This window comes from Lynx canadensis, chromosome E1, assembly GCF_007474595.2.
Source record: "Lynx canadensis isolate LIC74 chromosome E1, mLynCan4.pri.v2, whole genome shotgun sequence".
In the NCBI taxonomy this organism is placed as follows: Eukaryota; Metazoa; Chordata; class Mammalia; order Carnivora; family Felidae; genus Lynx; species Lynx canadensis.
The window spans coordinates 55,776,641-55,798,347 of record NC_044316.2 but is presented as its reverse complement, the minus strand read 5'-3'; the positions used below and the strand labels follow the sequence as shown (position 1 = coordinate 55,798,347).

The window sequence follows — 21,707 nt, the reverse complement described above, 5'->3', positions numbered from 1 at the left end:
ACAATTCCACGTTGTTAACACTGGTCTGGCCAGCGTGACCTCTGGTTGAGACACCCCTGGGCACGTTCTCAGCAAGGACCTAATTCTGTGACCTCGGGATTAATAGTGTTTCTCCTGGCCAGATGCTTATTTGCTGAGGACTCAGAATCTGAGAGCAATCCCAAGACAAGCAAACACCTCCAGTCCAGATCAGTAAACCCTGCTCCAGGGGTCCAACCATTTGTATCTTTATTCTTCATGAAGCCTGAAACCAGTTTCTCTGCCTGTGGTGCAGAGGCCTCCTTAGACATTTTAAACACCGGCCACCTGTCTTGTGTTATTATCCTTAAAGCTGGTCGTGGTCAGAATTCTTCAGCCTGGTCGGTCCCCCTGCACAGTGGTTTCATTTCATCCTGTGCTCCCAGCTCTGATTCTGTCCCCGGGTTCTCGCTGTGCATAACCGTCTCTATTTATCCCGCAATGTAGACACTAGAATTCCACCTAATCCTTGCTGATAAGGGGAGAATGCTGGCTGGTGCCTCTGGGTGGTGTTTTTTTTTTTTTTTTTTTTTTTAATGAAGCTTTTGATGTCCTCCAAATCCTCTTTGTAGGAACGATGCCAAAAGCCGTTCATCTGAGAGGATTGGATCTGGCGTGCTTGGCCATCTGAGCAAGAGAGTGTGTTTAGGGCTTGTGAATGTGCCCTCATTTGGGATATGAGGTCGGAGTCCAGGATGGCCCTGTTAGTCTGGATGGCTGAACTTGGCCCTGCAGCCTGGCTCCTCCACGCCCCCGGGTATTGTGTGCTGGGAACGTGAACGCTGGGTCTCAGTCTCTCCCCTCCTCTCCCCGTCTCCCCCCCATCCCCGCTTCCTGAGTCAGCATCTTACCCAGTATTCTTCCTTTGTTCTTGGTCCACGCTGGTCAAGCTCATGCCCATATCAAGTGGAGAGCTCACCTCTGGACCCGGATTGCCGCTGCTGCCTCTGGAACACACTGACCACTGCCCCCCCCCCCAGCCTCTTCCTGAGCCCCATCTCCTGCCTCCTCAACATTGGCCTGTGGTTGTCCAGTGAGCACCTGACACGGCCCTGTCTGTTAAGTGCTCTTGACTTCTTCTTCTTCTTCTTCTTTTTTTAATGTTTATTTATTTTTGAGAGAGACAGAGTGTGAGCAGGGCAGGGGCAGAGAGAAAGGGAAACAAAATCCGAAGCAGGCTCCAGGCTCTGAGCAAGCCGTCAGCACAGAGCCCGACGCGGGGCTCGAACCCACAAACCGTGAGATCGTGACCTGAGCCCAAGTGGGACGCTTAACCAACCGAGCCACCCAGGCGCCCCTAGTGCTCTTGACTTCTGTTGCCCGAGGCGTGCCCTCGGCCCCTCCCCGCCCCCAGCGTCCTTCACCACCTGCTCAGAATTCCTCCGTGGCTCCCAGAGCTGCTCAGGCCAAAAGCCCACACAACATCCTTGTGTTCTCATTTTCCCTCCGGCCCGAAGTCACTCCGGCAGCAAGTCCTGTCGCCTCTGCCTGTGGGATACCTCCTCCTGACGTCAGGCCCTCCTCTCCACTCCAGGCTGCTCCGGCAGTCCGTGGCTCCTCTGGGCTGTGCAGGAACCTCTCAGCGGCTCCCCCTGCTTCCAGCCCGCCCCCCACATTCCACCCAACAACCAGCGCGATCTTTATAACCTGGAAACGGGCCCCTCACGCTCTCCTGCTCTAAGCCCTGCGGTGGCACAGAATACATTCCAAACTCCTGCCTCGGCCCTGCGGCCCGCCCTGCCTCCTCTCTGCAGCCACGGCCGCCTTCCCAGCTCTCAGACACACCAGGCCTGCCCCCCATCCGGACCCTGGGATTTGCTCTCCGCTCTGCCCGGAGGACCCTCCCTGGCCTAGACCTTCACATGACTGCTCCTGCCCCCTTGCCTTTCCAGGGTCTGGCGCCTGAGCACCTTAGCGGATAGAAGTCCCCCACCCCTGCTCCAGCACGCCATTCTATCGGGCTTTTTTCACGGCACTCCACAGGGTCTGAGGTCATCCCTTATGTCAGCGCGCATTGTCTGCCGAAGCGGAATGTCGGCTTCGGAGAACAGGGTCCCTGCCTGCCGTGGTCACGGCCACACCCCCAGCTCCTACAGCAGGCTCAGCACACAGTAGCACCCACCACATGCTTGTGGAATTTATAAACCGCAGGAACAACAAAGAGAAGGAACGGGGCAGCCCCTGCCAGGAGGCAATGCCACCTCCTCGTAGGACTGGCCTGGGCAGCAGGCAGAGGCCATTTCTCTTCATGCCCCCGGATGCCCCAGAGAGGCAGACGGCTCTGTAAGGTAGTGAGCTCCCCGAGGCTACAAGTGTTCAAACACACTGGAGAACTTTCATCAAAGGTTTTATCAGCTATAGGGTTTTGAATTAGGTCAAAGCCACAGTGGCTTCCTCACATTTTTAAAAGCACTAGCAGGGCACCTGGGGGGCTCAAGTCGGTTAAGCGGCCGACTTCGGCTCAGGTCATGATCTCACAGCTGGTGAGTTCGAGCCCCGCGTTGGGCTCCGTCCTGACAGCTCAGAGCCCGGAGCCTGCTTCAGATTCTGTCTCTGTCTCTCTGCCCCTCCCCCGCTGGCACTCTGTCTCTTTCTCTCAAATATAAATAAACATTTTAAAAAAATTAAGGGGGCGACTTAAATTAAATTAAGTTAAGCGTCCGACTTCAGCTCAGGTCACGATTTTGGGTTCGAGCCCCGCGTCGGGCTCTGTGCTGACAGCTCGGAGCCCGGAGCCTGCTTCGGATTCTGGGTCTCCCTCTCTCTCTTCCCCTCCCCCGCTCACGCTCTGTCTCTCTCTGTGTCAAAAATAAATAATAAAACATGAAAAACAATTTTTTTTAAAGGCGCTAGATACCTTTTTTCTTCTTCAATCTTAAGTGGAAGCCCAGTGCATAAGGCAAAAGCAGATCTGCCCTGGGTGGAGGTCTCAGCCCCTCTATTCCCCTGCCCCTCCTCACAGCAATCCCCTCAGTACCCACCACAAAGCTCCAGGGGTCTGCCCACTGAGGGCAAAATAAAAACTGAGCTCAAGACCATCCTCCCCGGATTCTGTGACCTCAAAGGACCCCGCGCAAAGGAAGGAGGATCACCCAGAGGTGAATGCCCGAGATCACATACCCGAGGCCTTGGTTCCAAGGGGGACCCTAAGTTCCAGCCTGCCCTCCCATGGCAGCCCCCGGGGGGCGGGAGAGGAGAGCACTTCCCGGGAAGCCTTAGAGACTGAGCCCCTGAATCAGGAAGCAGGAAAACTTCACAGGCCTGGGGATATTTGAATTGAACCCGGCAGCCGTCATTTTAGGGTTCTAGTGGGGAAAAAAGCATGATCGAGCTGGCATTTTAAGGTGTTCTCAGAGCAAATGAGTCAGGGGAGAGTGAGGTCAAGGACAACGGTGCCGTTTCAGGCACCGAGCGACTGGTAGGAGCGTGAGAATGAGGGTGAGTCTTAGGGACTTTTGGGGGGACGGGGCATGGCGGGGAGACAGGGACAGCGGTTGAGAAGCGGAAGCAGAAAGGAAGCAGCAGGCTTGAATCGGCGTTGCCGGGCCATGACCAAGTGTCAAAGACGCCGTGATCACAGAGAAAGGCTGAGAGGGGCCAGTTTGGGATAAGAAGACACAAGTTCCTTGGCTCAGGGGTGCGCCTTATCCAGCCGCAAATACAGGGTCCCCTGCCTGGAGCTGTCACTTGGGCGTGCGGTGGCTGAGCTGTTTGGACGTTCGGGCGGGGGGGGGGGGGTTGAGAGAGAGAGAGAGAGAGCCGCCGTGACCATGACCTCTGCCGGCCGCACCCTCCCCGCCCAGCACGGGCGCTCCGGGAGCTGGCGCCAGGTCTGCGCCCGCAGCTGCTCCCCCTGAATGCAAAAGATGAGGAGCCTGATTGCCTAATGGCATCTTTCTGGGAGGGGAGAGAGCACCGTCACACCCCCCCTGCCTGCAGTGGAGCTGGGGCCGGGCGGGGGGGGGGGGGAGGCAGCGCCCGCACGATGCCCGTTGTTCTCGGTGCCCACGTGGGAAGCCTGCAGCCGCTGCGGTGGGTGGAGCTGCCCAGGCTGAGGAGAGGTGCAGGGGAATCGTGCAGGCCCCTCTCTCTGTTGGCTGCTGCCGGGGAGGGAGGGTCGGGCATCCCCAGGGAAGTGAGGCCTCCCTCTCCCCCTGCCTGGCGGAGCCGCGGTCCTCTAAAATCGCTCCCGGATTAACCAGGGGGCCCTGCCGCGGTCACAGCCCAGTTGGCTTTGGTGGCAACTCACAGGGTCCCAGCAGAGCCTGTGTGCGGGACCCCAGGGCCGAGCCTTCTGCTCAGGCAGAGAGATGTTTCTCTCTCTCTCTCTCTCTCTGTCTCTTCCCTACCCCTGTCTCTGTCTCCGTCTCCGTCTCCCCATCCTCTGCCTCGCGCTGCGCATCAAGGCAGCCATAAAAGGCAACATGCTGTCTGCAGGCTCGCGCTGGCTCCGAGAAGCCTCCCCCCCCCCCCCGGCCTCTGGGAGACCCTGGCCCCTGTGCTTTGCCTGTCCCCCCACCCATCCCTCCACTGGAGGAAAAGTGGCCGGGGCCACGTGGCGTTAGAGCCCTCGGGTTCTATCCAGTAGCGAAACGCTGGGACTCTTGGTCAGGGAGGCGATGGGGTTGGGTTCCCCGCCTGGGACTGCTTTGGGGACCAGCCAGGGTGACGCCAGCTGTCTGTCTCCGAGGGTGTCACCGACTCACAGCTTTCACAAAATTGATTTACACTGGCTTGCTAGGGCGGCTTGAGACACAGACATTTACTTTGTCCAGAACTGTGAGATCCAGGCGGGGGGCAGAGTCCGTCTCTCCCGAGGCCTCTCTCGCCGGCTTGCAGGGGCCACCTTCTCACTGCATCCTCCCGGGGCCTTTCCACGAGCACACGCTCGCCTGGCATCTCCCTGTGTGTCCTCCTCTTATACATTTGCTCTTAGAAGGACACCAGTCAGACTGGGGCAGGACTCACTCTCACGGCCTTGTTTTAACTTAATTCCTTCTTTAAAGGCCCCCTCTGCAAACGTAGTCACAGTCCGAGGTACTGGCAGTTGGGACCTCAGCATATGACTTTGGGGAGGGACATAATTCAGTCTACAACACACAGGTGCCATGTGTCACTCTCGGGACCAAGGGCAGTGACAAGAAATCCACATCAGTGGGGGCGCCTGGGTGGCTCTGTTGGTTGAGCGTCCAACTTCGGCTCGGTCATGATCTCACAGTTGGCGGGTCCGAGCCCCGCGTCGGGTTCTGTGCTGACGGCTCAGAGCCTGGAGCCCGCTTGGGATTCTGTGTCTCCCTTTCTCTCTCTCTGCCCCTCCCCCGTTCACACTCTGTCTCTCTCTCTCTCCTTCAAACTTAAATAAACATTAAAAAAAAAAATAGAAGAAATCCACAGCGATGGGCTCTTGTGGGCTGGCAGTCCCCACTCTGAGCAGCTGCCGGGGTCATGCTGCCCCAGGCGTGGTCCTAGCCGAGCTGTGTCAGGGAGCAAGCCCACGGGTGGGGTTCCGACTTCGAGACCCCCAGGGCATTGCCTCGAACCAGATGCAGGTGGGCCTTCGCTGATTTATTCGACAAACACTGAGCTGAGGGCCGAGTCCCTTACCCTCCCCGATCAGGCCTTACATCCCTCACCTGCACTTGGACCCCCCCCTTCTGGAAGTTCATCCTGCCTCCTATCCTGCCCTCACCATGCCTTCCTACTTCCTGCTCCAAAAATGCCGGTCTCCTCCTCTTTCTCCCCATTTAAAAGCTGCCGGGGGCTCCTCAATGCCTTGTTCCCTATAAGATCTTCCTGGTCCGAGCCCTGCCTCCTGACCCCCGTGATCCCCTGCGGTCACACCAGACTCCAGCCAGTCACTGCAAAAGCCGCGAGGCTCCCCGCCTGGCGTCCCCTCTGGGGCCTCGCTGCGCCCCTCAGTCCCGCCCGATGCGGGACTCGAACTCACGAACTGCGAGATCATGAGCTGAGCCAAAGTCGGATGCTCAACCGACGGAGCCACCCAGGCTCCCCTGTTCTAGCATTTGGTACACGGTTCCACCTTACTGCTTTCCTTCACTGTCATACACATAGTTTACAGTTCACTGCCTTTTTTTTTTTTTTTTAATGCTTCTTTATTTTGAGAGAGAGCGCAAGCAGGGGGAGAGGGCAGAGGCAGAGACGGAGAGAAAGAACCCCAAGCAGGCTCCACACTGGCAGCGCAGAGCCCAGTGGAGGGCTCGAACCCACAAACTGTGAGATTGTGACCTGAGCTAAAATCAAGAGTCGGACACTTAACCCACTGGGCCACCCAGGCGCCCCCACAGTTCACCATCTTGAGGCAGAGAGTCTTGGACGGAGGCTGGAGGGCCACCGCCGTCCAGAAGGATGGCCATCTGTGGCCTAATCGCACTGTTTACGAGACCTGTCCATCTTATTACCGGTGTCAGCACTCGGGTTTTCCTGTTGTGTACACTTTTTTTTTATAAAATAAGGCCAAAATGCAATACACAGCGTTCTGTTTAATAATGGAATCCTTTCCATTATCATGATGTTATCTAAAAGCCCACTAAGTAAGCCCAGATAAACATGTGGGCCTGGGGTGCTTCCCCAAAGCACAGGTGGAAAACTCCAGCATCCTACCCATCCCCCAGCTGCCGTCCTGCCGGCATCTGATGCAGGCAGCACTCTCCCTAGAGAAATCGATGTGTTCTGGGCTTGCTAAGTGGCGGGTGAGGAGGCAATGACAGGGGTCAGGACTCTGGCTGTCGGTGACAGCAACTTGGCTGGTCAGTCTGCGCAGAACTGGGAGTTGAGTCTCTCACGGACAGGGGAAGGCCAGGGTGGAGTGGCCTCGGGGACAACCACAGCCAGGCGCCCCCCGATCGCCCCCCCCAACACACACATTCCCAGGCTCACAGCTCTGGGACCAGACGTCCCTTCTCCCCAAGGAGAGAAGGGCCCAGAGGCTTCGAGGGGCGTCTTCTGAACGAAGGGCATTTCTGCACAGACAGAAAACAGCATGTGGCCAATTCAGCACTATTTTCCAGACTTCATGAAGACTGCATTAAAAAAATCTATTTTATTTTATTTATTTATTAGTTTATTTTGTGAAAGAGAGAGAGAGAGAGCAGGGGAGGGGCCGAGAGAGGGGCTCAAACTCACGAACCGTGAGATCACGACCTGAGCTGAAATCGAGAGTCAGACGTGCCACCAACGGAGCCACCCAGGCACCCCTAAAAAATCGATTTTAAAAGCCACAGACCCACACAGGAAATTTTATAACGGCATCTATCTATCCATCTCTACCACACACACAACACTATTTATCTTTAATTTAATTCTGGGTTACAGAGGTACCTCCAAAGTCTTAGTGCAGTTTTAAGTTTTAATAACTTAAGAAATGCGAATGCTACAGAGCTACAATACACATAGTTGAATATTTACTTATTTAAATTCCTTTTATACTTAGCTTCCTGACATTTGAAGGCTAAGGTTTTCATTTTAACTCTTTGTGTGCCAGAGTCTGCATGGATAGGCAGGTAGAGGAGTCCTCTCCCACGGGCACCTTGGTGAGCTGGTCGACCCCCCCCCTTAAAATCATGTTCAAGCTGTCAAGGGGCGCCCGGGTGGCTCGTCGGTTGGGCGTCCGACTTCGACTCAGAACATGATCTCACGGTTCACGGGTTTGAGCCCCGCGTCGGGCTCTGTGCTGACAGCTCAGAGCCTGGACCCTGCTTTGGATTCTGTGTCTCCCTCTCTCTCTGCCCCTCCCCTACTTGTGCTCTCTCTCTCTCTCTCTATTTCTCAAAAATAAATAAACATTTAAAAAATCACCAATTTCACAGTTCAAAGACCCATTGAACCGTAGCATTTAAAAATGTAGCATTTTTAAGATATATTAAGAGAAATCCATGTATCTCCATGCATATTAGAAAATCCAAATTATACTGAAATGTGTAAGATAAAAACAAAAGGCTGCCCCCCCAGCCCCTCTCCCCAAAGGTAGCCACTAACAGTGTCTTGTGTGTCCTTCCAGAAAACTTTTTCTCGGTGATTATGAGCATCTATGTGCATTCCCATTTTTATATTTACACCCAGAAGATGGCCCCTCTCACACTGTGCTGCCTCTTGCTTTTTCCCGTTGGAAATTTGTCCTGATGCATTTTTCACATCAGTGTGTATGGCTGCCTCCTTGTTAAAATTTTTTAATGTTTATTTATTTTTGAGAGAGAGAGAGACAGAGCATGAGCCGGGGAGGGGCAGAGAGAGAGGGAGGCACAGAATCCGAAGCAGGCTCCAGGCTCTGAGCTGTCAGCACAGAGCCCGATGCGGGGCTCAAACTCATGAACCGTGAGATCATGACCTGAGCTGAAATCAAGAGTCGGTCACCCAGCAGACTGAGCCACCCAGGCGCCCCCGGCTGCCTCCTTTTTAATGCACACTGATGCACGGTGTGTGTGTGTGTGCTGTGATATATTCAACCTGTTAGTATTTTGGTGAACATGTTAACCAAATATATGGAACTTTAAGGATGAACATTTCAGTGGTTTCCAGTTTGGATTGGTTTCTGCGGCACAAAATCAGAGTCACTGTAGAAAAACCCAGACAGATGGTTTTCCAGTCCAGAGCAGGTCCCTAGCGGTGGGTGTGCTGGGTCACAGGGGTGTCTCCTTACCCTGCTTCCCCCGAAGGGGCCTGCCCCCGCCCCCTCCCCACAGCCACAAAGATGCTTTGCTGGGCAAACTTCTCGGGGCATCTGGACACCCAGGCGCCACGTACTGACCTGCGCTCTGGGCAACATCGCTCACATCTGACGCTGAGCTGGATGGAAACTGAATGGAGAGCCCTGCTCCCGGCTCCCGCCCGGCTCCCCCTGGCTGCCTTTTGTGAGCGACAGAAAGTCAAGGCCCTTCAGGGTTTGCCACTTACGACCCGCGGTTGGGCTCGTGCAGAATTGCAGCCCAGCTTCGCTCGCTCTGCCGTGAGGGACAGAGCTCCTCCGCTCTGCGGCCGCTCCTCCCTGCCCCTGCCGAGGCCGCCACCCTGGCTGCCCCCCCCCCCCGGGCGCCGAGTCCCAGAGGCCTGGGCGTGCTGCCTTCGCCGCCCGGGGAGCTCACTCCGTGTGTGCCTCCCCCTTGTAAACCGGGGGTGTCTCCGGATCCGCCGGCCCGCTGTCCATCACAGCTCCTTGGGCCGCGTGTCCCCGGTGCCCCCCAGCATTCCTGCAGGCTGGAGTCACTCCTTCCTCCCAAGAAGGCCATCTCGGGACGCTCCTTCCAGCCGTCTGTTTATTGAGTCCATTCGTGGGAGAGCCGGGCCTCCAGGAGGTGGGGGAAATGGACTCTGAAACGGGAGGAATGAGGTTCCGGGAGGCAGAGCCCGCGAACGCACCTTCTCTGTGATGGCCCGGCCCCGGATGGCCCGCCAGTTTTCCTCTGGCGCCTTTAGTCGCACCCAGAGTGTGGGATGGGAGTCCCCAGTCCCCTTACCAAAATGGCATCCACAGGCTTTGGCCAGCACCCACCCGGAAAGGGTAAAGAGACTGAGGTCCAAAGGTCGAAAGCACAGCGCCTCGGCCCTTATCGTCTTGGCCAAACAGCGTTAGCTCGGGGATCATACGGATTCCACCTGCTGGTTAACCGTGGCCCCCACCAGCGTCCTCCCAACCACGCCCAACAGACAGGCACCGGCGCCGGCGCCGTGTGGGCTCAGGCTGGCCCTCGGCGGCCCCTTCCTCTCCTGACGCTCTGCCCACCGCTGCCCCACCTCCCCAAGGCGGTCACCGGCCTCCAGTGCCCCCACCGCTGTGGCGCATCCCTCCTGCCCGGGGGCCAGGGTCAGGTCGCTTTCACCAAGGGGTCGGGGACGCCTGGGTGGCGGTATCCGAGTAAACCGTGTCGAGCTCCGGGCACCGGGCGCTGACTCTCTCTTTATCTTGCAGGAAGAGGAGCAGGAGCGTGATGGCCAGGAGGACCCACCCCGAGCAGAGCCTGAGGAGGAAGATGGTGAGTGGGATCCCTGCCATCAGACTCTGGCCAGCCAGGAGAAGGGAGCAGGCGTGTCTGGGAGCGTTAAGGAAACCGGCCAGCTCGAACCCGAGCGGGTGGAAGGCGGTGGGCTTGTCCTGGGCACCCCCGGGGGCCAGTGCCCTGGCCGGACAGAGGCAGAACCAAGCACGGTGTGGGTTTCCGCTGGGTCTGTCGTGTTTTATTTCTTAAAAACAAACACAAAAAATCAGGGACGCCTGAGTGGCTCCATCAGTCGGTGAAGCATCCGACTCTTGATCTCGGCTCAGGTCATGATCTCACAGTCTGTGAGTTCGAGACCCGAGTCGGGCTCTGAGCTGCTGGTGCGGAGCCTGCTTGGGATCCTCTCTCTCTCTCTCTCTCTCTCTCTCTCTCTCTCTCCTCCTGCCCCCTCAAAATCAATAAACTTAAAAACAAAAGCCAAGAAAACAAAAAACAGCAACACGTCAACATTTGTTCATCTACACGGCAAGTACACGGAGGACGTGCGTTCGTGTATGTCCGAAGTAGTTCTCAATTTGTCAAAAGGCAAGACTGTTGCTGTGACTTTTGGCCGACTGCTGGCAGGGGCAGTGGAAAGAACGCGCTGCAGGAATGCAGTGACCACGGCTGGTGTGGGCGTGTGGGCTGGCGGTGCGGCTGCGCTGGGGGGCCCCCGGCACCCCGCCGAGGCCCCACAGGCCGCTGCGGCTTCTGTCAGTACTGCCTCAGGGGAAGAGGGAAAGGCAGGCAGTAGCTTCTCCGTCATCTGGGGCTTAGAGACGCACGGGAACTGTGGCCCTGGGGTCTGTCCCTGCCTCGTGGCCCCAGGTGGCTGCAGGGATGCCAGAGGTGGGGGTCCCGTTAGTGACTTGGGGACACAGAAAGGGGCAGGAGCCGAGGCCGCCGGAGGCCCGTCGGCCAGGACAAGGGGAGGCTCACTAGCCCCACCCCCAGCCGTGTGCCTCATGGCTGGGCCCTCCCTCCTTATCTGACTGCTGCCCCTGGACGGCCCCCAGCCCCCAGCCGCCACCTGCCAGCTCTGACAAGGCAGGGGAGGGGAGGGGAGGGCTATGGCCCCAGCTGTCAGAGGAAAGAAGAGTGGGCCCCCAGGCCCTCGGCAGCGAAGCTCAGCTCCCAGGCTAATTGATTAGTGTCGCTAAGATGCCCTTCCTAAGCAAATTGGTGAGTCGGTCACACAAGGCTGCAAGAAGTCCTCCTCCCCGGGAGGCCCTCACCTCGAAACCCCCTGGTCTGGCTGGATTGGACGCGGCCGCGGATCACTCGGTACGCCACGTGCGATGTGATTAAGGGAAAAGCTTTTCCGGCCGGACGTTCGGTCGTTCGTTCTGCCTGGCTTGGAAAACATAAAATCGTCATCAGACCTGCCCCGTAAATTGAAACCTTGAGCAGCGCCCAGCTGGCAGAATTAAAATCGCTGTTTTTCTAAAACATAGCAACACAATGACCTTGACGCTGAGGGTAATTGGGTTTCTTTGTTGCCCGTCTTGGAGGTCCAGAGCGAGCGGCGAGCGGCGTCGTTGGTGGTTGGTGCGTTGGTCGCTGAGCTCAGTCTGAGACCGCAGCTCTGTGCGATTCCGCCCCGAACGCAGGCTTCTTTCTCAGGGCTTTCCTGGCAACCAGGGACCTGGGCCCCTCAGACAGGGGCTCGGAATTACTCAGCAAAGCGCCCAGATCCTCAGACGCAGGCAGGCCATACCTGGTGCTGTTGGGAGCCCCTGATCCTGCGGTCCCCAAGGACCCAGCCCTTGGTTTGTCAGCCTGAGCTGTGTTCCAGAAGAGCCGGCCGGCGGGGACCAGGGTCTCCAGTGGGGGGTGGGGGTGGGGGGGTGGGAGCGGATTCCCCCGTCTCTGCCCCAAGCCCTGTCTCACCCGGAGGAAGAACCAAGCCCCCCCTCCCCGACCACGCGGCCTGGCCCCTCTCTCTGCCACCCAGTGCCGCTGGCCTCCCTGCTTTACTGGATCTGGCTGCCAGACGGCACAGGGTTTGCTCCCTTCGACTATCATCTGCAAAACCCCTCCCGATGCCACCCCCACCCCATCTCCAGTGAAACTTCCAAGCAGCCCCCTCCCTGCCTCCCACACCCCTGTTCTTTCTGCAGAGCTCTCATGACCAGCGTCAAACGCTGTATTTTACTTACCTTGGCTTGCTGCCCGTTTGACTCACGGCTAAGCCCCCAGCACCTAGCAGAGAGCTCACTTCATGTCTGCAGAAAGAATAAAGAGCCCATGAATCCTGGTACTAATGTAGGAACTTCTCCCTAAGGCAAGGCCACAGCCCCTGGGGCGCCCCAGGCCGTCTGCCCTACACCTGCTGGGTTGAAGGACCACTTACGGCCATCGATTCCCAGGGCGGGGGGCTCTCTCCCTCCGATACTCAGCCCAGGGCTCCGCTCCGAAGCTCTTTTCTCTTCCATCCTGGCAGTCTCTGCTCAGCACCTGCCCTGGCTCCCTGTCGCACATTCCTGCCTTTCTCTGTCCAGACCTCTGGCGTGCCCTCTCATCGGGCCTCGAGATTGTTTGTTCTAAGGCGGCTAAGGAGTCTGCTCTCGGGGACTGGCAAATCCCGGTACACCTATTCAGTACCAGGCCCCGGTTTGGATGCCCAAATTCAACACGGTGTGAAAGATCCCACACCACTCCTGTGAGCTGGATGCGTTGTTTCAGATTTCTGATAGCTGGCGGGCATCCCCCAAGCCCCAGAGCCTGGAGGACCTCGGCAGAAGGATCAGGAGTCCCCGTGCCACCCTCCGGGCCTGGGACCCGAGGAGAGGCAGGGAGCCCAGCACCTTGGCCCAGCCTGCTGGGTCTGATGTAATTCGCACGGCAGTAATGGGGGTGGGGTGGGGGGAGCGGCTTCAATGAGGAGGGTAGAGTGTCCTCCAAGGCAGCGGCTTGGCGGGAGCCTTTGCCAGACAGCTCTGTGGGTGGCTGAACCCTGCCTTGGGGGAGGGGTCCAGCATTTGGTGGATGGAGCCATACCATTTGGGGAGGGGGACTGATTTCTCTCCAACTATCTCATTTTTGTCTCTGTATCCCCATTTCGAATCCCTAAGTCACTGTGGGATTTCATGGGAAGAGTGTGGGAGGGAGCCCTGCCAGTCGAGCAGAAAAGTCGCAGGTGCCCTCTCGGAGGCCTGGGCAGCACGTGCGTGGTCACCAGGGTGGACGGGGGCGGGGGGGGGGTGGTGGAGGGAGGGACTCGGAGTCTGTGGGAGGCGCCCAGCCCCCTCCCCAGTCCCACGCGCCAGCTCTTACCCCCTTCCCCGTCTCCTCCCTGCAGGGGGAGAGGTCTTCTCCTTTAAATACAGCCCCGGGAAGCTGCGGGGAAACCAGTACAAGAAGATGATGACCAAAGAGGAGCTGGAGGAAGAACAGAGGTAGGCCGCACACCTTCCTCTCCGAGGAGCCAGGGCTGTCTGGCCCCTGCCCTTGGGGGCCAGGAGAGGAGGCGAGCTGAGCCTCGGGCCAGCTGCCTGCCCCCACCCCCTGCCACCCTCCGTTTTGTTTTCGTTCCAGGGCTTCTTTCCTATCTGTCTGTCCTGCCTCCACTCAGCTGGGCTCGTCTCCCCTGGAGACGGTCACCCGCTGAGCCCCTCCCCTGCCCCGCCCCGCCCCGCTGCAGAGGGAAAAAGCGAGATGCCATGCCGGGGAAGAGCCTGGACCAGATAGAGTTCATGACAGAACCAATCTGTCACTTTAGGACAGAGCTCGATTCTTCCTGCTCATCTCTCTGGCCGCTCCCCTCCGGCCCCTCCTCGCCCAGCGGCCGCCTTCCTTCTGTATCTGTTCTGCTCCGTGGAGCTCGGAGGCCGAGGCAGCCGTGTAGCGCCCCAGGTTTAGAGTCGGGCGCCCCCCACCCCCGCCGGACACCCCCCGCACACCCGTGGGCTAACCTCCGCGGATCCTCTGCGCTCCTTCCCGCCAGCGTGCCAAGGAGCGCTCTGGAAACAGCAGGACGGCTGGGAAAGGGAGAACCGGGGGTCTGACCCCGAGCCCCGGGGTCTCCAGGCCTGGAGCCTGCTGGCGTGCTTTGGTTCAAGCAGGATCGAAACGGGAGCCCAGGCTTGTGGTGACCACCGCCCGCTCGTTAGCACAAGCTGCGGTTCTCGGGTCACGGGACAGGAGGGTTTATTTTTCCAGAATGCATAGCTCAGCCACCCTTTCATTGCCACTGGCCACACCACTCAGGGTCCCTCAAACGTCAGAAGCCGCTCTGTCCACGAGAACCCGCATTTCCCTTCCTGCGGCTGTTCCCCACTTCTTCCAAAGCCGGCCTGGAAGGCTCTTCCCCGGGGGCGGAGGGGTGGCGGTGTCGGCCCAGCGCGAGGAGGACCCGGAACAGGGGGACCTGGCCTCCAGGGGAGCCCCCCCCCCACTCCTCCGTGCTGCTGACACTGCCTGTGGGTGTGACCCGGTTTGCTGCCTTTATATTTCAGGATTGAGCTGACCTCTGACCTCACTTCCCTGTAGCACGTTCCTTAGGTCCTGAGCCACACATAATCTTGCAAATCCTTTTGGTAAGGAGACGGACTTCTTAGACCACTGGTGCTTCCCCCCTCCTGTCTGTTAATGTGTCCCCAACATGACTGGCGTGGTCTAAACCTCCCCCATCCCCCCCCCCCCCCGCCGCCTTCATAACCAATTAATTCATTCTGCGCACCGAGCACCCAGCCGCCTCGTTCTTCGCCAGCACGGGGGTCGCTGGGTGACCAGGCCCCTCTCCCAGGGCTGCAGGGTCCTGGGAGCCCAGTGAACACGCGTCCCCCGTGGGCCTCATGGACCAGCTGGCGGGGAGCTAGCGCCCCCTTGTGAGGCTGGGCAGAACTGTCATTCCCCTGGGGACCAGGGAGGCTGCGGGGAAACCCGCTGGCTGTCCCCCTGCCACTTTGGTCCTGCCCTGAGAAGGTGAGGCAGCTGATAAAACCTCGTGCGGCAAAAACCCCGGGCTCCCAAGTTGTGGGACAGGCAGGTTTTTCGGCTCAGAGGAAAGGGTGGCCGACTTCAGCCCTGGTCACTATGCTCAGTGTGACCAGAACACGGCCACTCTGGTTTTCCTGTGGCCTGTGGTGGCTTCTGCGCTGCTGTGGCCGGAGTGAGAAAGCCCACAAAGCCCAAAAGAGTCCGGATCGGGCCCTTTACAGAAACATTTCGCAGCCCCGGGATGCACCTGTGGGCTCTCGAAGGTCCCCGGGGACGGAGCTGAGGTCCTGGTTCCCGGTGCTCAGAGGATGTGAAGAGCCACTGGAACAGGAAGGACCAATTAGGGGATGGATGCCAGGCCTCGGGCCAGGGGTCAGACGGCCGCTGTCGCTGGGCTCCGAGCTGGGACCTCGGCGATGGGGAGGGAAAGTCCCTTCTCTGTTATGTTTAGACAGGAGGGTCTTTCGCTACGGAGTCTTTGGGGACTTGTCATATACCAGTTCACACCTGGCTATTCCGTGCGGTGGAGACCGCGCCCCGGGTGTCGCCCTTGGGGTGAAGGGGGCGATCTCTCCTCATCTGTAGGCTGTGGTCATCACCGCTGCGCCCCAACTTGAGGGGCTAAACACCGTCCTCGAAGGGTGGAGCCGGAGTTCATGTTCATTTTCATTACCGCCCTTCCCCAGCATGCTCCCCGCGGCTCCCTCCTGCCCCTGCGCGCCCGGCCAGCTCACGCGGCCCTGCATGGGGCCCCTTGACGCGCCACCCCTCTTAACGGCTGCTTCTGTTCCTTGCATGGCCACGCTTGGGGTTGCAGAGGCCGGCAGCTTTGGCTTTGTCTTTTCATCTACAGCACGGTGGTTCCCGTGTGGCCCGGGAGAGAGCCGACGGGCGCGAGGTAGCTCTGGTCCCAGCCGAGTCTAGGAGACGGCCCTGGAATCCCAGTATGGAAAAGAACAGGCATATTATTGTCAAACCGCTGCAACCACAGGCCAGCGAAAAGTCTGCTCCCTTCTCTGCCCGTCAAGATTCTTTCTGACCAAACTCTGCCTGTTTCTAATTCCTTTCCTGGCACTCCGGGTCCCAGTCGAGTTGCAAGCTAGTTAACAAATAAATGCTGTTAAGTCCCCGACGTTAAATTTATCACCTCAGCCAACAGAGCCGTATCCAGAGCCCGAATCTTTAGTGGTCCCACCAAAGAGCATCCCCCAAAGCCTCACTTTACACGTTTTCAGAACACGGCCTTTAGGAAGCAGGACTAAAGTCAAGATCCCAGATTGTTCTTCCGCGTGTTTAAACGGACATTCCCATCCTTAGAATCGCCCGCAGGTCAGGTTCCTTCTGCCCAAGGGGTCGGAAATGGTAAGGTTTGCAAATCCAGAGACAGCTGCTGCCCAAGAATGAGCCCGCTTCTCACTGGCTGCGCCCCCTCCTCCGAGGTGTCCCCTGGGGCCTAGGGCTCACAGGTATCCTCGGCACCGTCATGCCGGGCTGGGGGACTGTGCGCTCGCACCGAAGCTCCTCTGGGAGGCGCCCCATCCAGCCTCAGGGTGTAGCTGGGCTGGCGGGTTTGCGGGCTGCGGACCGCTCCTCCCCGCTCCCAGAGCTAGTGAAGCTGGAGGCTTGGCAGGAAAAAGAAAAAAAAAGCACCCCTGGCCACACATGTCCTTGTATGCCATCCGTTCGTCCCACCTTCCGGTCCAGGGGAAAGTGGCTCTGATGGATGGGAACCTGGGACCCCAGCACCCTCTCCATTCTGAAGGTCCTCGGCAATGTCCTGACCTTTCTGGGTGTGGGCACGACTCTAGTGGAAGGTGTTTTGTTCAGCATGACAGGGAAGGGCGAGAGCGGGCGGAGGAACCCAGGCTGTGGGATATTCCCGTGTCCGCAACCTGGTGTGTCCGTGAGGGATTTGCCCGTGTGAAGGTCTAGAAACATGAGCGACGCTGACCTCCAGAAGAGGGCGCCAGAGGGACAAAATCGTCCCCTCTTCCCTCATCAAGTCTGTGGGCTGCTGGGTGTTGTTCAGACGGGGTGGGCACACATCCTAGGGTGCCAGTGTCCCCGGCGGGGACAAAACCCAGCCAGTGGGAATAGGAAGAGCGGGACGGGAGGGCCCCAGGGAAGCACATAGCCAAACATCCGGAGCACCCAGTATCTGTCCAGACGTCTGCCCTGCCCAACTGCCTAGATGCGGGGGCCCCCTCTGCCTAACTAAGTGCCTCGCGGACGCAGAATGGGGGTCGGCGGGCTGCCACGGTGCCACGCTCTGGGGGACAGACTGTCTTGCTGCAGGTGATGAGAAGCAAACTCACCCCGTGTCTGAGAAACCAGTGTCCAGCCCGGCTTCTGCAACTCCAAACGTCCTCCCCCGTCGTCCCCGATGCCCCCCTTTCCTCCCCGCCCCCACCCCCGCCCCGTGATACTTGCAAGATGGAAGGAGTAAAATAAATGATCTTTTCTCCCCATTTCTCTTTACAGAACCGAAGAATAATGAAGTTATCCTTAGCCTCCTGCTAAAGGCTTTTTCCCTTTGACATCTTAAAAGCTTGAGCGCTAGAATGGAAATCCCCAGAGCGGAGCCACGCGGGCTCCCGGGTGCCTCTTGCCTACATAAACCCGCTGGGACCTAGAGCCTCCGTCAGGACCCGTCCCTCGGCAGGGAGGATGCCAGGGGGCGCCCTGGCCCCCCACCCCCGGGGGAGATGCGTTCCTCCCTGTTGGCGCAGATGGCTCGGTTAAGCAAGGGTTTCGTAGACTTTGATTTTTCTTATCACTGAACCCAGCTCTCCACACACCCTTCACACCTGTGATATGGCCAGTGGCAGCCACCTTGTCATTTTAAAACCATGTGGCTGCATTCCAGCCCCCCCCCCACCCCCTGCCTTTTCCTCCACTGACGCCTAACCCGGGAAAGACTTGGAGGCGTGCCAGGCAAATGAGGGAGAGACGCCGGCGCTCAGTGGCTGGCTTAGGGGTGGTCTTGTCTTCCTCTCCCTGGGGACCCATGTCCCCCTTCCGGGCGCGGTCGTTGGGGGGGGTGGTGAGAGATGCTATATCGACGGCGGGGCGGCAGGGAACCAGCGTCGGCTAGAGATTTGCGGTTGCCCTGACTCTTCATTTCGAGGAGGCTTGAATCCAGCCCTCTCGTTGCTAAAAGAAGCCTTTTCACTGACGCTCTTATCAAGCTCGGCCGAATCTCCACCTTCGCTTTGGCAGAAGCAATAATAATAGTTTGCTTGAAATAGATCTCTCGACTATGCCTTTTCCTAGAAGGTTTCATAGATAAGTTAGAATTTCGCGAGAGAATGAGAGCAGTCCCAGATCCGTTTCTTGGAATTTTATATTGGACGACGTTTATACTACACCAGACTAATGTGCAGTTTTTAGATGTGTTGGTTACAACATTTTTTTAAGCAGTAAGTTTTTTAGAAAAACGATCGCCATCTGATGGAAGGCCGGGATGTCAACCCCTAGGCCGTGTCGCATTCCCAGTGACCCTCTCCTCTGGGCCTCGAACCTTAGGTTTAGGGACGGAGCGCGGGACAGAACATCAGCCACACCGAGACCTGACAGGTAGATGCTGTCTTGTTAGCACCCAGGTCCCCACACACGCAATACGACGGCCTTGTCCAGACTGGGATCTTAATGACGCCGTGAGCGGGGGACTGCCTCCCTCCGGGTCAGCTACCTAGCTAGTTAGTTGTCTGGGATCTTTCTGAACATGGCTCGTGGGCCCCAAGCCTCACGTCCTCCTGATGGCTTGGATCTGTGTATTCAGCCTTTGTTCAGCCCAATAAACTTTGAGTAGATGATCTCGGTGACTGTGTGTTTTTTCAGTTTCGCTTTGCTTTTCAGAAATCCTGTCCTTCGAACCCATTAGAATTTGAGCTCTCATTCTGATGCCCGTTACCCTCTAGCAGAGTACAAGTCCTATGTCTGCGAAAACTGCCCGAGCGCCGCGGCCGGCGAAAATACCTGAGAATTTGCGTTCACTCGGGGCGGGGGATTGTGATGCCGTCCAGGGAGCCCAACACACATCCTTTCCATTCCCAGTGCTTTTGTCGGACTGTAGGGTACAGAACACCTATGGCAGGACAGGAAAACGGACCGTAGAAATCACAGTTCCCAGGGCGACGAAGAGAGGCTGGGAGTTGGGACTTGAGTATTTCAGCTTCTAGATGCTGCTCTAGCCAGGAAACCACCTGCTGGATGGGAGATAAGGGGTCACCGCCGAAGGAGTCTGATGGGACGAGACCAGACGGTGGGACCCCGCCCCGGGCAGCGCTATGGGTGCTGGGTGGCCGGAGGCCGTGCCGAAGCCCTGCCGTGCGGCGTCTAAAGCGGAGCCGGCCGCAGGGAGGGCCGGTGCGCAGGGAAACCTCAGGACCAGCCTCGCTGCCAGCACCTGGAGCGGGAACAGGCCCCAGACTGGCCCCGAGCCCTGTTTCCTGCTGCGGTTTCACCCCAGCCTTTCACAACACTCGCGCCCCTGGGAGCTGTCCTGTGCTGGTCAGATGGGGTGGCTGAGCCTCTTAAAGACAGCAGCCCTTGAGAGGCACCCGGGTGGCTCAGTCGGCTGGGCTTCCGACTCTTGATTTCAGTTCAGGTCATGATCTCATGCTTCGCGAGTTCGAGCCCGGCGTCGGACTCCATGCTGACCGTGAAGAGCTTGCTTGGGATTCTCTCTCTCCCTCTCCCGTTGCTCCTCCCCTGCTCATTCTCTCTTTCTCTCTCTCTCAAAATAAATAAATAAGAACTTAAAAAAAGGAAAAGATAAGAGCCCTTCACTCGCAGGCCTGTGTGCAGGCCAGTTCAGGGCACCCGCTGGCCATAAGGTATATGTGCAAAGTAGGAAGAGGTGCCCCTTCCTCCGGGCAGCGAGACCCCGTGCCAACCCTGCCCCTGGTCAAGCCTCCATACGCACCTCTGCGTGCTGCCTGCTTCCCAGCTGGTAACGGTTTCCGTCCTCATCCTTCTAAAAGTCTGTCGCTAACATGGTTTCTCGTGGGTTCTCCGGCCACGGAACGGAAACAGCCCTCTCCCCGTTACGCCCCGGGTCACGCGAGATCTAAGCTCAAAAGGCACCCATGGGGAAACAGGGGCGCAGGAACTCTCAGGGTCACGTGGGTCCCCAGACCTGCAGGGAAAACCCCAGACTTAGAACCCGCTTTTAGAACCTTCGGGCTGAGGCCGTTCGGCCCAACCAGCTCGTGTGTCTTGAGTGGATCTGGCTTCAGTTTAACTTTCTTGCTGTCCCGGAAAGCAGACGCGGCACCAGCTGAGAGGGGAGCGCCCCAGCCCCGGACGCGCTGGGCGGCCCCCTGCGCTGGGCCCCCGAGCACCTTCTTCCTCTGTCCCCTCTCTTCCCCACAGAGTGCAGAAGGAGCAGCTGGAGGCCATCTTCAAGCTCATGAAGGACAACAAGGAGACGTTTGGGGAGATGACAGACGGCGACGTGCAGGAGCAGCTCCGGCTCTACGACATGTAGGCCGCCTCCGCCCGCGAGGCCCCGTCCCCGACTTGCCGGCTGCGGCAGGCTCGCTCGCTTGCTCTCGCGTCTGTAGCTGTAGAGGCGCTACACACGGGCCATGCGGTTCCCAAAACTTAGGCATGGTTTTCCAGCAATCGGGATTATTGTCTTCGGAGTCAGACATTTTTTTTTTTTTTTTTTTTTTTTTTTTTTTGCTAAGAGAATGCTCCCCTACGGCTTGCGTCCGTGCAGTCACAGAAGCTTCCAGAAAGCCTTCTGAGGCAGAATGAGAGCGCAGGGTTGTTAGACTGGACACTCGGGCAGCAGGACCTGTTACCCGTCTTCCCACAGCACCCCTGAATCCTTCCCACACCCATGTGCCCAGGGGGCCATGGTGGGGGGGCTCTGAGCGTCCTTTTAGCAAAAACTCGAACTCGACCCTCACCTTCCACACTGGAGCAGATCAGTGTTATCAGAGTTGGGACCCTCGGAGAGCTTCCCCCGCGGAAGCGTGAGACTTACTTCACATATAGGCTCATCTGAGTGCTTATAATGCACCCAGGGCCACGCTAGCTACTAGAGGTAGAAGAAATCACATATGCAACACGGGGCCTCCCTTTAAGGAGACGAAAGTCCTTCAGAGAAGCGAGGCACGTGTGCAGGGAGAGAGCAGGTCCCCAGACAGCCTTCAGTAAAACACCAGAATGACCTCACGGGACAGCGTCCGGGACACATCAGGAGGTCAGTAAATCTCTGGGAGTCCGCGAACTTGCGAGGACGCAGATAACGGCGGGGCTCCTGCCTGCTGCACGGTCCCTGTTTCTGTTCGCCCCACAGGCTGGAAAATTCCTAGCCAACCGAGCTGGAGAGGGTCTGCCCCAGAGAGAGCCCATGACGTTCTTAGAAATATTTTGTATTTGCTGAAATAAAGCTACGTCAACACAGTGAACTCAAAGCAGCAGTGGCATTTTGCATACCTCACGTTAGAGATTACGGGGGTGGGGGTAAGTTCCTCTCCCTCCGTCCTCTCCTCTTGTTCCTGGAATTCTCCTCGGGCACCTCCCCTGTCTGCTCCTGCCATTCCTTTTGCTTCCTTGTGGACAGTCTGCACAGGAGAAGGGTCTGTTCTCTGCTGTCCTACCCAAATGTCAGTGCTTTAAAAACAAACCAAAAAAAAGATATATATATCTTGACACTGCTTTAAAAAAAAAAATTATGATGTTAGCCTTCTTTGTTTCCTTCGTCACCTCCCAGGGACCCCTTCCATCGTGTGGCGGGCAGGGCCA

At 57.9% G+C, this 21,707-nt stretch overlaps 1 protein-coding gene across 1 annotated transcript in view; it reads left to right on the top strand.

Annotated features, from left to right (window-relative positions):
• Positions 1-21,372, top strand: part of MXRA7 (matrix remodeling associated 7) — a 28,110-nt gene extending 6,738 nt beyond the window's left edge. The window contains exons 2-4 of the mRNA XM_030295772.1: positions 9,941-10,004; positions 13,309-13,405; positions 20,325-21,372. Coding sequence (XP_030151632.1) covers positions 9,941-10,004; positions 13,309-13,405; positions 20,325-20,439 — 276 coding nt within the window. The 3' untranslated portion in view covers positions 20,440-21,372. The remainder of the gene's footprint in view (positions 1-9,940; positions 10,005-13,308; positions 13,406-20,324) is intronic.
• The last annotated feature ends 335 nt before the right edge of the window (positions 21,373-21,707 follow it).